We start from the raw sequence: 16532 nt of genomic DNA, 5'->3' as shown, positions 1-16532 counted from the left end.
ATTTGCATCGATGATGATGATTTTTTTTATTAAATACAGTTGAGAGACGTGATAATGAAATTACATTTCTTCAATTTTATAACAAAAACAAATCTAGAACGCATGCCCGATAAATGTAATTATTCGTGAAAACGCAATGTAATACAGTTACAAAATGATGATGTTTGTGAAATCTTTTCTAATACCGCGTATGCCCAACCTGTTGGTCACAGCCTAGCAGATTCGTGGCATGCATTTGACATGATTTTGAACATAGTTTTGGGGTTGTATGAACACTTTTCGTACGACGTCGTTGTCGCACCTTTGCCGCTAGATATCGCAACCACCGCTAAATGTCGCAATAGTAACGGTAAATGTCGCACGATTTTCCCTTGTCATAAAATGTCTCATCACTACCGTTTAAAATGTCGCAAGATGTAGTATATTCATGATAAAATTAAGTTAGCTATAAAAAAGAACGTGGTATTCAATTACAATAATAAACATTGAGTAAATGTTTGTATATATTTACATAAAGACATGTCCCGATCAAGATGAAAAACGCTTTTTAAAGTGAACTGGCCTACAAATGGCACATTTTCAAGAACTATGTCAAATATTGATAAAAACAACAGAAACGTGACATCTCGTATTCTTACCAAAAATGTTTCTCTAGTTCTACGTGATTAAAATTTATGGTGCGGACACGAAATGTAGACTTTTTATTATGAAATGAAGACTTTTTAACATTTGACATTTAAGTGTGGAAGTTTTTCTGCTATCTTCTGGAGGTCAGGTGCTTTAAAGTTATGGAGACAGACACGAAAGTGTTACGGACGGACAGACTTACTGACGGACAGACAGATGGAGGCCATTCCTATAATCCCCTTGCCGCTGCTACGCGGAAGGGATTAACAAAATTATCATAACAAAAGCGTTTTATTATATTTTACAGTACTATCATCAGCCGTAATAATTGGTGGTTTTATCCCTATAATTGCTACTGATTTTAATGTATTGTAGAAAAAACTCGCACCGAAATGAATTTCTTTGTTGTCCGTCAAAAACCGTAAATATACATCGAATGCATGTCAGATGTAACAAAATAGCATAATCCTTTGGAAGCTTATTATCTAATACTGCTATCCTGGATAATTTAACAACTTTCTCGAGGTATATATTGTGTACACTAACATTGTTTTTAGTAGCATAATATCCGGATACTAAAATTCGGACATATTGTACTTCATCTTTGTTAGGCAGCAGAATAGGTCTCAATTGAAAACTATCAGTAGATATAATGACATTTTCACGTGCTGTAGTTCCAAGCTGTGTGCCTCCTGAAAAGCCAAAATATTTTAAGAAAATCAAGCTTGAGCCAAATTATAGATTTTAAGAAATAATTTCAACATAATTTGTGTGTATTTATTGACTGCAGTATATAATGTTTATTTGTACTGGGTGAATAACATAGTAAGAGCTATTTTTATTTCATTTTAGTAATTTATGTGGCTTGTAAGGGTTCCAGACTGTAAGGAGGACAAAGAACTACTAAGGTCCAAGGAGGCAAAACAGGACACTTAAATTTATGGCATTTAGGGACATGACCCACATGATAATGATTACAATGTATATAAAAAGCTACAAAATAGTATTTTAATTTTTAAAATAAAAATTTAATTCATAAATAAATAATGTTTTCTATCAGTTAAGGATTACTGAGAAGGAACCGCTAAACTAAATGTTCTGTTTGCAATGTGTAAAAATTAAAATAGTGAATATTTTAGTTGGAATGGAAGGGTGCACCGCCCTGCCCTTTTATTAGTCCGCCCTTTTGCCACTTAAACATCGCTCTTTTGCACTTTTATGTACCCGGCTATCCTCTTGACTTGTTTATATTATACTTCATAATGTTGACTTAGCACAAGTTAATCGGGTCCACTTCATAAGTGGTTGCTTTATATTAACATTTTACTGATACATGTAACATATCTAGATCTGGACTCTCTTGTATTATTTTTATAATTTTATACCAGTTCACAACTCAATATTTTATTTTGAAAAACAGTTCAGGCCTAGACATTAACTTTTGAATCAGGTTGTCCTGTCGGGCAAGTAGTTTTTAAAACTACTTGCCCTGACATAAGACTTACTTGTCCTGACCTAAAAATGGTAAAAATGTATAAATCAGAAAAACAAACAAGCTCATACATTAATACTTCTTGTTTTAGGTAATGTTAACATAACTTCAATTATAAGGCAATAAACTTGACATATTGTTTATGAAATTGATTGTTAGTTAGACACTAATATATTTAGTAGTTTTTCTAAAACATCGGTTCATCTGTTTATTCAATGTGAATATACTACGGTCATGTACATTTGTTGATATAGGAAACGGAAGGAAAAATATGAGCATGCGCCGCGGTAAGGTAATTCCTCGTTCAATCATCAAGTCAACAGCCGTAAACGAGTCTTTGTTGACTAAGTTCATAATGTTGTTATATTAGATTAAACAATAAATCATTTTAAATGCAAAAACTTTATTTAACAATTATATTTAAAGATCAATATGATTATTAACCTATTTTCAATGCTATCTTTACATGCAAACATCAAAATTTAAACAACAGCATAACCCGGGAATTACCTTGTACAAAATTAGATATAGTCTATTATTAGAACGGGGAATTACCTTACCGCGGCGCATGCTCATATTTTTGCTTCCGTTTCCTATATCAACAAATGTACATGACCTTATTGATAATGATTCATGGTGTATTTTTGTTTTAAAGATGTTTATAAATGAAAAGATGTTATTTCTATTCATTTTTGTACATGCATTTTGTCAATGATGCTTTTTATTTTCACTTGCCCTGTCGGACAAGTGCTTTTCAAAATAACTTGCCCGGACCAAACTTCTAGTTGTCCCGGGCAGTCGGACAACCGTTAATGTCGAGCCCTGCAGTTGCAAAATTTTCATGAAAATTAGCATGAAGATGGAGGCATGCTGCTTTAATGTAATAATATGTTGTATTACAGTACTGGTATAAACACCAGGGCTATATATGTACTTGTTTAGATGCAGATAGTTTAATTAATTAGAATAATTCCAAAGAGTTTCAGACATCAAGATAAGTTTTTAATAAGGAAGTAAAATGCTAGCTGTTACGTGCCTTTACAGTATCTTGCATGCCTACATGTAGTTATTTTTTCACCAGTTATAGTCAGTCTATATTGCTCTGGAGTATCATGTAAACAAGGAAATGAAAATATTGTTATGTAAATAATTTCACGGATGATGTTTGAATATTAATAATGGTTGGCAGATGAAATATATAGCTTTATAAAATCATCTTTAACCTGGACTCTCAATTGATTTATTGACACAGGCATAGATCTGAGTCTTTGCTCATGAAAATCAGAAATGGCATGCATTTGATTTGTACAAAAATCTGCTTAAGAGTCAATAAAATTTGGCATGCTGAACTTTTCCTTTATGCATCATTTTATTCTCTTTCACTTACATTATAAAATAATGATGATGTTGGCTGCCTCATGTAGTCTTGTATAATGTTACAATGGTCTTGTTTATCCTATAAGCTTTGATCAATGAGAAGTCAATTTCACCAAAAATATAATATACCAAAAAAGTGATATTCAGTATCTGCTTATGTGCATGACTGTAGAATGTTGTCATGAGCCAATTGGGACATTTGAAAATTAAGGGTTATCATGCCTACAGAATTTTGACTTAAAAAGTGTAACTATTGTCACGGTTCAGAATTGTTCACTATTTAAAGGAGAAAGTGTGTAAGTGGCCGGATAGCTCAGTCGGTAGAGCAATGGTACGGTATTCCGAGGGTCCTGGGTTTGAGTCCCGGTCAGGCTGCACATTTTTCTCACCCTGTGACATTTGGCGTCCAACGGGGGACCGTGATGGTATAAAGGTCTGAGTCCATTTACTCATTGTTCTCTGTACCCATTAGAAATTCGAGAACGAATTTCAATATAGCGGGGGAGTATGTCACGGTTCAGATCTGTTCACTATTTAGAGGAGATAGTGTGTAAGCGGCCGGATAGCTCAGTCGGTAGAGCCGCGGTAAGGTATCCGAGGGTCCCGGGTTCTAGTCCCTGTTAGGCCTGCACATTTTTCTCACCCTGTGACACTACTTGTTCCACAGCCTGTAGAACAACTTGTGGAAATATTCAAGACTTTTAAGTTTACTACATATAAATACCATACAGCTGACAAGTTAAGAAATTATTTTAATAAAAAAGAACAATTAAGACAAAATCATATTTTGCTGGCCCTAACTTCCCTGTCATATCAGTGCTTTGCCCTTGTGCCCTCTCCTGTTTTTGTTTGGTGCCCTGGTGGGCTCCTATGGCTCCTTTGTAATGCTGATGGTCCTGGGTATAACTAGTTTCTGTTTGGGGAGTTCTTTGCATTCCACCCTGTCCCTCCCAATTGTTGGTCTTTGTTTTCATAACTTACATCATGTACAGTGACTTTTATAATACTATGGATGCTTATTTTTCTCTTCATTATGATTTTGATTTATAAAACTCAGAAAATCTTTACTTTTAATAATAGAATTGAACTTAAAGGTTAGTGAGAAAAAATGATTTTTATTCCATTCTTTAAGCCAAAAAATACGATAATGCCATAAAAATCATTAAATCTAACAAACTATTTCATACACCAATAACTGGTATACATATAGTTGAAATAATTTTAACCGCTGGTAAGTTTTTAAGTTCTACATGTATCTCAAAGGCCAAAGATTACCACATTTTTCACAATACATGTTCATGTAATTGTTCTTGCAAAAAAGGTTCCAAAAAAGTTTATATTATTGATCTTAAGCTTTTATCTTAAACAAAATTTATATTTCATACTTTTAATTATTTTTCTAAATTTAAGTGTTTTTTCTTCAAAAACCATAAATGCAGTTACAAAGTAATGTTTATTACAACATTATAATTTTATAAAATTTCCATAACAAGTTCTTGTGGTGTTGGTGGTATACCAAAAAAATGCTGATTAAATTGTAGAAATTTGATTTAAATTTTCTTCACATGTATGTGATTTTATTAGATGATTTACATAGTTACATTGTATCATTACCGTATTTTACATGTTAACAATTATGGTACACATTATGGACAGCTGCTACTGTCAGGTTGATATGCTTTTACAATGTGAATGTATTATTTTAGTACTAGATTACATTATTATAATATACACTCGACACACACACTGTATCATTTACTATAACGTAATATTGATGTCGTATATAAAACCACTTCAGTGAAAAGGATGTGCGTGCATGGAAACACACTTTAAAAATCTTAAGTGTTGATAAACATTCGTTGCATTCTAAAGTATGGTTAATAAGGAAATGAAACTTTTAATCACTTTGTGTGCGAGGATTTTTTATGGAAGTCGTGTATAATTATATAGGCTTTCTGAGAAAAAAAACTTACGTTTATAAACTGAAACAAGCTAGGAGAAGAAAGTAGCTAATTACTATTTACGTTGTGTTCTTGTTTTTTTTCTGCGATATCAAGAATTGATATTAAACATGCAATTTTTGACGTGATCGTTTAAAGATCGGATCTTGAACTTTTAAGAGATCATAGTTTTCTTATGAGTAAGGCATAGGACACGAGGAAGTGTTTATTATAATAAATACAAGGATATACATGAAGTGGACTAGATGTGGACATTGTGTGTATGTTAAGGATATAATTTAAGTAGAACTACTGGAATACTTAACTTAAAATTTGCTAATTACATTAATAATACTGAGTTTGAACAAGAAGTAAAAATGGATTTTTGTATGATATATACATGATGTTGACTAGATGTGGACATTGTGTGTACATTTAAAGGATATAATATAAGTAAAACTACTGGAATACTTAACTTAAAATTTGCTTATTATATTAATTATTATTATTGAACAAGAAGTAAAAATGGATTTTTGTACGATATATCAAAATGGATTTAGTAAGTTCAGCTTTCGAATAATATTTATAGTATATTTTTATACATATATACAATACATACATTGTATTTTATCATTATTATTAAACTCATAATTACATATAAGTTTTAAATTTGGCTTTGACAATCTTGAATATTGTCTCTGAGACCTTTGTTTATTAACTTGCAAATTAGAGATTTGTTTGAATTTGATGAAGTAGAGAGTAACAATTATCATAACTCATTGAATACTGATGTGCCTGAATCATGACTTTCCTATGACACCAATATAAATTTCAAGGGGTGTCCATTGCCGAGTGGTTAAGGTCATTGACTTCAAACTTCTTGACTTTCACTGCTGTAGGTTCCAACCCCTCAAGCGTCATTTTACAATGTTGTGAGGAAGCTATCCAGCTTTGGATTTGCCTGCTTTACGTAATGTCTGTGGTTCTACTCGGGTGCCAGTTTGTGTCTGAAATAAATTGTACAGAGGGGCACCTAAGGTCTTCCTCCACCAGTGAAGCTGAAAGGTAGCTATATTGTCCTACACTGTGTTGGTACTGTAAAACAATATAAATGTCAGTGTAACTAGAACTGCAATGCTGCTAAGCTTTAGTTCATACATTTGAATGCCGTAGTTGTTATTTCACACCAGTGCTTTCGGGATCGTGATTTTAGGTCACCGATTAATTTTGATGTATAATTCCTTTTTGTTATTTTTAAAAGCTTCTGTTTGACTTTTCTTTTCTGAAACTTATGTCAAACATGAAGAATAATGGATCACTCTGTCCCTGCAGTCAGCCCTTTACATTACAACATTGACTTTGTTTATACAATTTTTTTTTCTTTCATGAAATGATGATTATCGGGTAAATGTCAACTTTATAATATCTATCATATTGATTTAAAAAGTTCAAGTATCTGGTTTTTTTTGTCAATAGATGATTGAAATAGGAATGTTTGTTAATTACGCCAGTTTATAATTGACCGAGATGTAACTCAATACCGTCTTCATTGTAAACATACATGTTGGCTAGCGCTTTGATTTAATTGATCGAAAAAATTTTTTTTATTCATGGATCATGTTTTTTTTATCTGTTATTTGAATAATAATCAAACAATAATAAACACTGTATTGAATCACTGAATATTATAATGATATATATACAAGGTCTTTACAGTAGGTTTATGTTAAATTAGCACAAGCTTAACAATTAATACGTCAAGTTAGAAAATTAGTGATGACAAGTTGGGAAATTGAAGTTTAGGTTTATAGCAATTTAACCCATAATGCCTGCTAAATTTGTGTAATGTTTGTATTCTAGGCTTAGTGAGGGCCCATCCTTCCTTTCAGGCACTGAGAGTTTGGACCCCAAATATTGTGTAATGGATTTGCCTGCCTTTAAATTTGGGACAGTCCAATCAGTGTCTATGGGTTTAAAATATCAAAATTTGAGCTATAATGAACAGCATTGAGGTCTGACTACACAGAAAAAGTGCAGCTTCTGGCCTAGCTAATGGCTCTATATTGGTGGGAAAGGCTTTAAATAAGACACATCTAATTCTGGCAGTGGTGGTTAGTGGTAAAGAAAAATAAAAAAAAAAAATTATATTTCACCATTTTGAGGATTGAATATCCAGATAATGACCTTAAAGGCCCATTATGTCTCATTTTGCTACCTATTCAACACAGTCCTGCAAATTTAGCACTGATTTCTTCAGTTGTTAAACATCTAGTGTACTTAAAGTTCATTATAAAAACATATAAAACACATGTTTGACAATTCTAAATAATTTTATAGATAGGCATTATTTGTGCCAGAGTCAAATTTTGTGCCACAATAAAGTAAACAGACTGTATTATAATGAACCAGGGCATTATCATAGTGTACGATTTTATTTATTCATATCTTTTAATCCAGGGCATTATTTCAAACGAATTTCTTGATAATGCATTTAACTTTTCAACTTTGTTTGACATGATTTTAGATTTTATTGCATTGTGTTATATTTTATTAGTCAGAAGATTTAATGTTGACCGTGACAGTCGAAGTGTTATAGACAGTTCGCTTTAACACTGTATACTAAATAATGTGTTATAAACCAATAAATATTCAAATGTATTTTTAAAACAGGGTCATATTCAAATTCACTTTGGATGTTTTAATTACAGTGTTGTTTAATACAATTTTGAAGAGTTCACAGTGAGAAGGAAATAATTATTTCTGTTTAATACTCGTGCTTAATTGTCTGATCTTTTTGAGTTAGAAGTTGTTAAAATTTGACCACTAGATTTTGGTGATGGGATAGTTAAAGTTACAGTTTGATGTGATATTAGATAGAGCATCTACAATATAGTCATGCTTTAGAGTAAACAAATGAAATTCACACTGGATAACTGGCTACAGTCGGATTAATCTTTTCATTAAAATAAGCAACAGGTAGAAATTAAATTGAGTGTTATAAGGCCTAATGGACCAAGCTATAAGGATACTTTTCAATTATTTTGAAAGTACATGTACCAAGGCATCCCATTTATGTGGCCAAAAACATTTTGTTCCATACATAATGTATGCCTGCTGCCAAAAAGGGAATGTTTATTTTGAAATTAGGGAAAAACAAACAAACAAAAAAACTTTGCATTTGGAACATGGCCTGTTATTGGCCTTGGTGATACGTTAAACACACCCTGAATCCTCAAAAAAAATTTGAAGAATGAAAAGTCTGTTTTCAAACTCATAGTCCTTCATTTTGTTTTAGCATGACTATTAGCAGAATCAATTATTAGGGAGTGCTGTTGTACTCACCATGCCTTGGCGTCACTTTCATTATATTAATTATAAACTTGGGTTAAGCTGTTGTGTGCAAGCTGGTATCTCTTTGACAACTACTGAAAGAAATGGGTTGAAACTTCACACACTTGTTCTCTGTGATTAATTATAAACTTACATGACTGGCACAGGTTCCATAACCATGACTTATCTTTTGACAGAGTTATGCCCCTTATCTTACTGGCAAGCACTGAGAATAGTTGAGTTTGCTTTTTATGAATAGCTTTTTTGTTGTTGCTAAATTCAACACTTAGTATTACATTCGGTTACTACTTAAAATTGACTATTTCATTTTTAAGTATCAACTTCAATATTGAATTTCCACCGGTTCTGATATTGAAGATATTTATAATTATTCTTGGTATGTTTTTAAATATAGTCAGTTATCTGGTGTGACATATGTAACTTTTAAGTAGTTTTTTGTACAGAATGTGGAAAATTTGTGGATTTTGACTTTTTGAAACTGACAGAAATGCTGTTTTGATAATTATACATTTAGATTATGAAGGAGTTACGTAGCAGTCTGCGGAGATCACCATGTATTGAGCAGGGGATGACATGTGGTTCTCAAAGGACCACCCCTAATAATGTCTGCTGGAAGTGCCGGTATAAGTGCGTGGCTTTCATTGCTTTTATTGGATAAGGGAGTATTGTGTTTGAGCTAATAATGTGCATTTGATTGTTTTAATGATTTAAACTTAACATTTGACCTTAAAATAATTGAGCCGTGTCACGACAAAACCAACGTAATGCTGTGTTTGCGACCAGCATGGATCCAGACCAGCCTTAGCATCTGCGCAGTCTGATCAGGATCCATGCTGTTCGCTATCAGTTTCTCTACTTGTAATAGGGTTGGTAAGCGATCAGCATGGATCCTGATTAGACTGCACAGATGTGCAGGCTGGTCTGGATCCGTGCTGGTAGCAAACCCATTATGTTGGTTTTGTCGTGACGTGGCTCAAATGTTCTTAACAAAAAATTTCCTCTTTTTTGTTTTTTTCCACTTTTGCTTTTGTCTATGGTAAATCATATAATAAGTGATTCCTCTTGATAAAGAAAATGTGGTCTCAGACCATGATCAATGATTAAGGTTTGCACTTACAATAATTGTTGTCATTAAAACATTTTTGAGATGGTCCATTTCAAATTTGAAGTGGTTATAATTTTATCACACATATAACTTTTCTAACTTTTGAGGCTGTCAAAAATGCATTTCAGATGTGAGTCATTTCAGCCTCCTGAGACATTACTCTGAGTGAGTTATTGTTCAGGCAGTATGCTTTACATCTCAAACTAAGTATGAGTTATAAAGCATTTAAAACCGCCTCCAAAATATTTTGAAAAATTGAATCCTTAAATAATTATAAATAAGCCTACAGAAAGCAAATATTTCTTCCTGCATATCACTTCCCTATAGTTTTGCCAGGTGATTGACCTTTATATAACAATGTTGATGTGACAAGTTAAAAACTCCCACCCTCTCAGACTCCCTTCCCCCCACCCTCTCCTAACATACAGAAATATACCTGCCATGTAGCACATGAGAGTTCTCAAGCTAGAATATTGTGATGCTCAGGCTATAATATGATCAATGCTCTTTAACATTTATTCATTTTCCGACTTTGAGTATGAATATTTCTGAGTACGAACCATCGCATTGTTTTGATGATTACTTTCTATGTAACTGCTTTTATCTTATATTATTATGATTTTCAGATGCCATTTGTATATATAAATGTTTATTATCTATAATTACTTTTTATGAAAATTTAGAAAGTGGTAAATACATGAATTGTATTGTGTTAATAAAGTTGTAAAAAATACTATTTTATGCTGGCTGTACCACAGGCTGTCAATTTATATATTACATTCAAGGTAAAAATTAATTAGTAAGTAATTATCCCCTTTTCAATTTCTTAAGTAATAGAGATCTATGGTGATGAAAACAAAAACTGAAGCTAACTTTTGTACAGTACCAAGTAAAGTGATACAATTCCACTCATGAATATTACTTTAATTGTATTATAATTTTAAAAAGTGTCTTCAGTTTGAAGTTGTTTCGTTAAATTTCTTTGCTTATCAGCTTGCAGTTTTTTAAAAAATGGGAAGACTTCAAGTTAAACAATTCACATGGTTGATAGAGTTGTATTATTTAATTTAATGCACCAGTCAGTAGTTGCACCCAGCTTTCATCTTCCATTGTGCCAGGGTGGGAAAAAGACTTGGTGCATTATTGGAACAAAGTTTTTTACCTTTTGATAGAATGATAAAAAGCGGGAGATTGACCTTTTGTTTGTTCTTTTGACCTTTTAAAGAAGCAACTTCAGAGTAATGCCTCTGTTAGATGTTTACCTTTTGCAGCCAAGATACTGTCAGTGGGTTAGGGGAAGGGTGTTGTAGGCATTTTACCATCTTAAGTCCAGGCAAAGGGGGTTCCTGATATTCTTTGGGGGTAGGAGCTGGTGTAACAAGTGGTTGACTTGTGAATAACTTTACAATTAATGCCTTATTACATCTTCATTTTGCGGTATTAACTGTTCTTGTGAAACGTATCAATAAATCCATAATAAACAAATTGTAATAATGTGGTCTAATTCACTCAAAATTGACACCCATGTTGTATTTCACTGTTGTTATAATTGTTGTTGTTGTTGTTGTTGTAATGAAAGGAACCACTGTAATGTAACTATATAACATATATTATACTTTATAAAGTGCTTATACATGCATTGTAAGTTACAAAAAAAAATTTTCAAAACCTGACTTGATATTTTTAAACTGCAGCTATTGACTTGATCAACAAGTTGGTATTTTGTGTATAGAAGGAAAATAATTATGATATTGGTAAAAAAAAAATTTAAGATTATTTTTGTCCTTCTAGAACATGTACGTAAAAAAATATTTACAAGGAAGAATATTATTTATTATCTTGTTATCAGTTTTGTGGTATATTCATAAATATATTTGTATTGCGAACTGATTGACCTTTGCATTGAACAGGAAATTTAAGATACAGTAAAATCTGACTCGAAGGCCAACCATTTTACAACAGATGTTGACATGAAATATGCTTGCCAATTAAAAAAATTGAAATATCTACATTGTATTGTATATTTTTAATGGATTTAAAAGTCATATTTTGGAGCCTGCAACAGTAATGAATCTTTTTCAGCCTCTGTATAGAAGTATAATTATACTTCAAAAAAGATTTAGAAGACTAGCTGGTACTCAATTTTGAAGACTCATACATGTGTCAGTCCAAAAATGATCAGTTCAATAAAACAGTTCAAAAAAATTAAATAGAATAATAATAAAAGCCATTCAATTTAATTCATTTAACTTTAATGTTTTAAAATTATACAATAAGTGGAAAACAGTCATTTGAAAATTCATTCATTACTGAATCTTTGGTTTTTAAGACTATTTTTTGTATACAGTCATTTAAGGCTTTAAATGCTTTATTCAGGATTTTGAGGATTTATAAAATTCTAATCTTGTACTGACTATATTGTATTATATTGTATTATTATCTTGTACTATTAAGAGAAATTTTCAATTGTGGCATTTTTGAAAAAGGTTCTACTGTATCTTGGATAATGTGATAATTTGTGATAATTTTATTATTTCACATTTTGTCATGATTTTTTCTTATTTTCTATTCTACAGTATGACACTGGAGGAATGCAATGAGGACAGGGCACCATTACGGCCTCTCAACCAATCAAAACCCGAGAAAAGCCCGTCCAATAGAAATCGACCAATGATACACCCTTGTGTTGACCCACCAGTCTGCGAGGACTGTCAGAAGTTAGAATTATCTTTCTTTGACCCGGGATGTCCTGGTTGCCATGACATCTTAGTAAATCCAAATACAAAAGTGCCGGAGATATTTGCAATATTGAGACAATGGACGCCACAGACTCAGCTTAACCTTGACCTTCTAGTGAACGAGGTGAGCTAAAAAAAGATAAGTAATGCATATTGAAATATTGATAAAAAAGTGAAATTTGAAATAGTCATCATAGATTATAATATATCATCAGGGGGATTTGTGACGAAACTCAACTCACTGCTAGCTTAGACCAGAAATAGTACACAAAATTTGGTGGAAGACAGTTTGTCACCAGTAAAGATTAAATGTATCTTTGTGTCAAAGATTTATATCATTATGTTTAAATGGATATGAAAACTACTGCAAATTGATAATGAATTTTTAATTTTTTTTTTGTACATAACCATCATTCATGGTCATTCCAACAAGTCTTCCTCAAATATCTCAGTTATTCAGATTCAGACTGTAATGTATGGAAATTTTTTATCAAGTTGTTCACTAAATTAAATGACAGTCAGTTTGAAAGCTTACATGAGGCATCATTATAATCTGGTCATCATTATCTTTCTGCTTGAATGAGAAAATTAAAGTTTACGATCCCCACTGAGGTATAGGGAAAATAGCCATGGATTGTGATGATTCTCCATTGTGTTCTGAAGAGATTCAGAGAATAACATATAATTTTACATTCAAGTTTGAGAGATTAAGAATGTTATGTCCATGAGACCAATTCAACAATCCCTTAACCTGTTGGAGTCTTTGCCACCAGTAAAGAGCCTATGTCACCATTAGAGAGCCTTTGTCACCATTAAAGATCCTTTGCCACCTCCAAAGAGGCTTTGCCACCTTTAAAGAGCCTATGTCACCAGTAGATTCTTTGCCATCAGTAAAGAGCCTTTGCCACCATTAAAAAGCCTTTTATCACCAGTATAGAGTCTTTGCCACCAGTAAAGAGCCTTTGCCACCAAGAAAGAGCCTTTGTTACAATCAAAGAGTCTTTGTCACCAATAAAGAGCCTTTGCCATCTCCAAAGTGACTGCCACTTTTAAAGAGCCTTTGTAACCAGTAAAGAGTCTTTGCCACCAGTAAAGAGCCTTTGCCACCAGTATTGAGCCTTTGTTACAATTAAAGAGTCTATGCCACCATTAAAGAGCCTTTGCCACCTCCAAAGAGCCTTTGTTTTAAAGAACCACTTTTAAAGAACCTTTGTCACCAGTAAAGAGCCTTTGCCACCATTGAAGAACCTCCGCAAATATAATAGAACCTTTGTCCACAGTAAAGTGCCTTTGCCACCTTCAAAGAGCCTTTGCCACCATTCAAGAGCATTTGTCACCAGTCAAGAGTCTTTGTCACCATTAAAGATTTTTTGCCACCAGTAAAGAGCCTTTGCCACTAAAAGAGCCTTGGCCACCAGTAAAGAGTATTTGCCACTTATAAAGAGTCTTTGCCACCAGTAAAGAGTATTTGCCTCTAGCAAAGAGCCTTTGCCACCAATAAAGAGTCTTTGCGACCAGGAAAGATTCTTTGCCACCATTCATGAGTTTTTGTCACCATTAAAGAGCCTTTGTCACCGATGAAGATCCTTTTTCCCTAGTAAAGAGTCTTTGTCACCTTTAAAGAGCCTTTGTCCTTAGTTAAGAGCCTTTGCCACCAGTATAGAGCTTCTGCCACCAGTAAAAAGCCTTACTCTTTAACCAGGATCTATGATTGATGGTAGGTTCAAATGGACTGTTCCAAATTTAAAGCAAGGGAAATAACTATGGCAGGATGTCAGCTTCATTGTGGTCAGTAAAATTAAACTTGGTAAAGGGTTTTAATTCAACTTTATTTCTCATTGACATCTGAATCATGTTTATAAACCCCTGGTGGACCCTGTTTTATGAATAATAGTAAAGCAGGATGTACAGTGACAGCTCTTGTTATGATTTTTGTCATTACTTTCTTTACCATAATGATTAGATTGACCAGTGTAAATCTACTCTGAAAAGGACTGAATGATGTATCTTACAATTGCCAGCATACTGTTCATTTAACCACATGTTGTGATGTATATATATATATATCAGATATAATCACTATTATGTTATGTTTAGAACACACATAGTTGAAATTCCAATAGGATTGTATCAGTGTGACATATGGGGAAATGATGAAGATAAAATCTTGCTGATAGCATACTTGATTGGGTCATTGTATCAATCAAACATTAGGATATACTGCTTGTTTTTGTTTTTGATTTAACTTTAAAGCTGCATGCCTCCTGATGAGCCAAAATATTTCAAGAAAATAAGCATGAACATGGATGGGTGACCTGCTTTAAGTATAATATTGATTTGAAAGAGGTTTTTGGTACCTGTGAACTAATAGTATTCTTATATAAATTATACATGCTATATTCTTGATTGCCAACCAGCCTGTCCTTTATTTGCTTAGGATCATAATAATTTTGTACTCGGGTAACATTATATAGAAATATTTTATTGGTTGTTAGTTTGTACAGGATGATCATGATAAGCTCATAATACTTGTCTGATTTACATGTCTGTAAACTTATGCAACAGCTTTCTTTAAGTTCTTACATCATTAGCTGCAAGATGTTACGAAATGAAATATGAATATATTAACCCAATTTCTAATGTTGTGACCAGATCATATTTAAATAACAGTTTGTGGGATTTCCCTATTTAATTGTTCACATTGATCTAAACTTAAAATGATTATGATACATATGTATAAGACACCATCAACTATATTATTTCTTTATACACTCCCCAACTATTACTTTATTAGACACTCCCTAACTATATTCTTGCTTTATTACTTTATTAGACCAGGGCTCACACTGGCTCAAATAAAATAATAGCCAATAATTTCAACTTAAAAAAATAATAGCCACAAGTTCAGCGGACTATTCACGAATTAGCGATTAACAACATAAGCAGTTGATTAAATAAACATTACATATATAAATTTTTTTAGTTTTATAAGGATTCTCAAATAAACTGATACATTTGTGTATATTGATAACTACCTTTTTTTAAATAGAACCATAATTGTTATTATAGAACAGAATAAAAACGTTATAATTAGTATAATTACTGTATAACAATAATATTAAAGATTCATTATAACTTTACATAATGCTGTTATCAGACAACTTTTTTTGTTTGTTCTAATCAAATTTTGTCAGCTATAACCACTGTCAATTTCCACATTTCACACAGAACTGGAGTAGATCTAGGTCATATTAGCCTATAGAAATAACACAAGTTTGCAAATTCATTCACAGAATGCAGCCTTTTTTATGAATAATTTACTGAAAAATATCATCATCACCAATGTAATACAAATTTTCTGCCATAGTAGTAAAGATTTTTAAACAGAACATAGCTTATTTCACCTTTAAATAAATATCAAAATTATCGGTGTCGCGAAAATATGTGACAATCAGATTTTTCCTGTTTTCTGCAGAAATATTCACAATTTTGGTTGTTGTGCAAATAGTTGTTTGGAAGTTAATACTTTTTAAATATTTTACCATTGTTTTCCACTGGCGATTTAGTCAAGTAGCTTTAAACAAAAAAAATCAAAATTTGCAATTACTGCAATTCACGGTAAATTTTGGGTAAGTCAATATCCAATTTATCAATTTTAAAACCATTTTTTTGTGGATTATTGACGGATATTTGATGGCTTTTATAAATGCTGGACAATATCTTTAAAGTACTTATAGTATACAATTATACATCTCGCATGTATTTTTTCACCTCGGGCAATATAGTTAGCAGCACGTGACCGATAAAAAGTTGACACTCAATTAAATGCACCCCGCTGGTGTTAATTGGGTCTTTTGCATTCATTATCGATTTTTACACCTTATATAAACACTGTTGGAAGT

At 32.4% G+C, this 16532-nt stretch overlaps 1 protein-coding gene across 12 annotated transcripts in view; it reads left to right on the top strand.

Annotated features, from left to right (window-relative positions):
- The first annotated feature begins 987 nt into the window (after positions 1 to 987).
- The window catches only part of LOC132733317 (CAP-Gly domain-containing linker protein 4-like), a 45022-nt gene continuing 29477 nt past the window's right edge, over positions 988 to 16532 (top strand). For 6 of the 12 annotated variants that reach the window (XM_060719944.1, XM_060719945.1, XM_060719941.1 and 3 more), the window contains exons 1-3: positions 988 to 1152; positions 9302 to 9414; positions 12469 to 12754. In XM_060719944.1, the coding sequence (XP_060575927.1) occupies positions 9305 to 9414; positions 12469 to 12754 (396 nt within the window). In that variant the 5' untranslated portion in view covers positions 988 to 1152; positions 9302 to 9304. The other 6 variants (XM_060719939.1, XM_060719950.1, XM_060719951.1 and 3 more) reach the window with 6 other exon arrangements.

Source organism: Ruditapes philippinarum, unplaced genomic scaffold (genome assembly GCF_026571515.1).
Source record: "Ruditapes philippinarum isolate M1 unplaced genomic scaffold, ASM2657151v2 ctg5702_1_1_1_1, whole genome shotgun sequence".
Lineage (NCBI taxonomy): Eukaryota > Metazoa > Mollusca > Bivalvia > Venerida > Veneridae > Ruditapes > Ruditapes philippinarum.
This window is presented reverse-complemented; position numbering and strand designations above follow the sequence as displayed.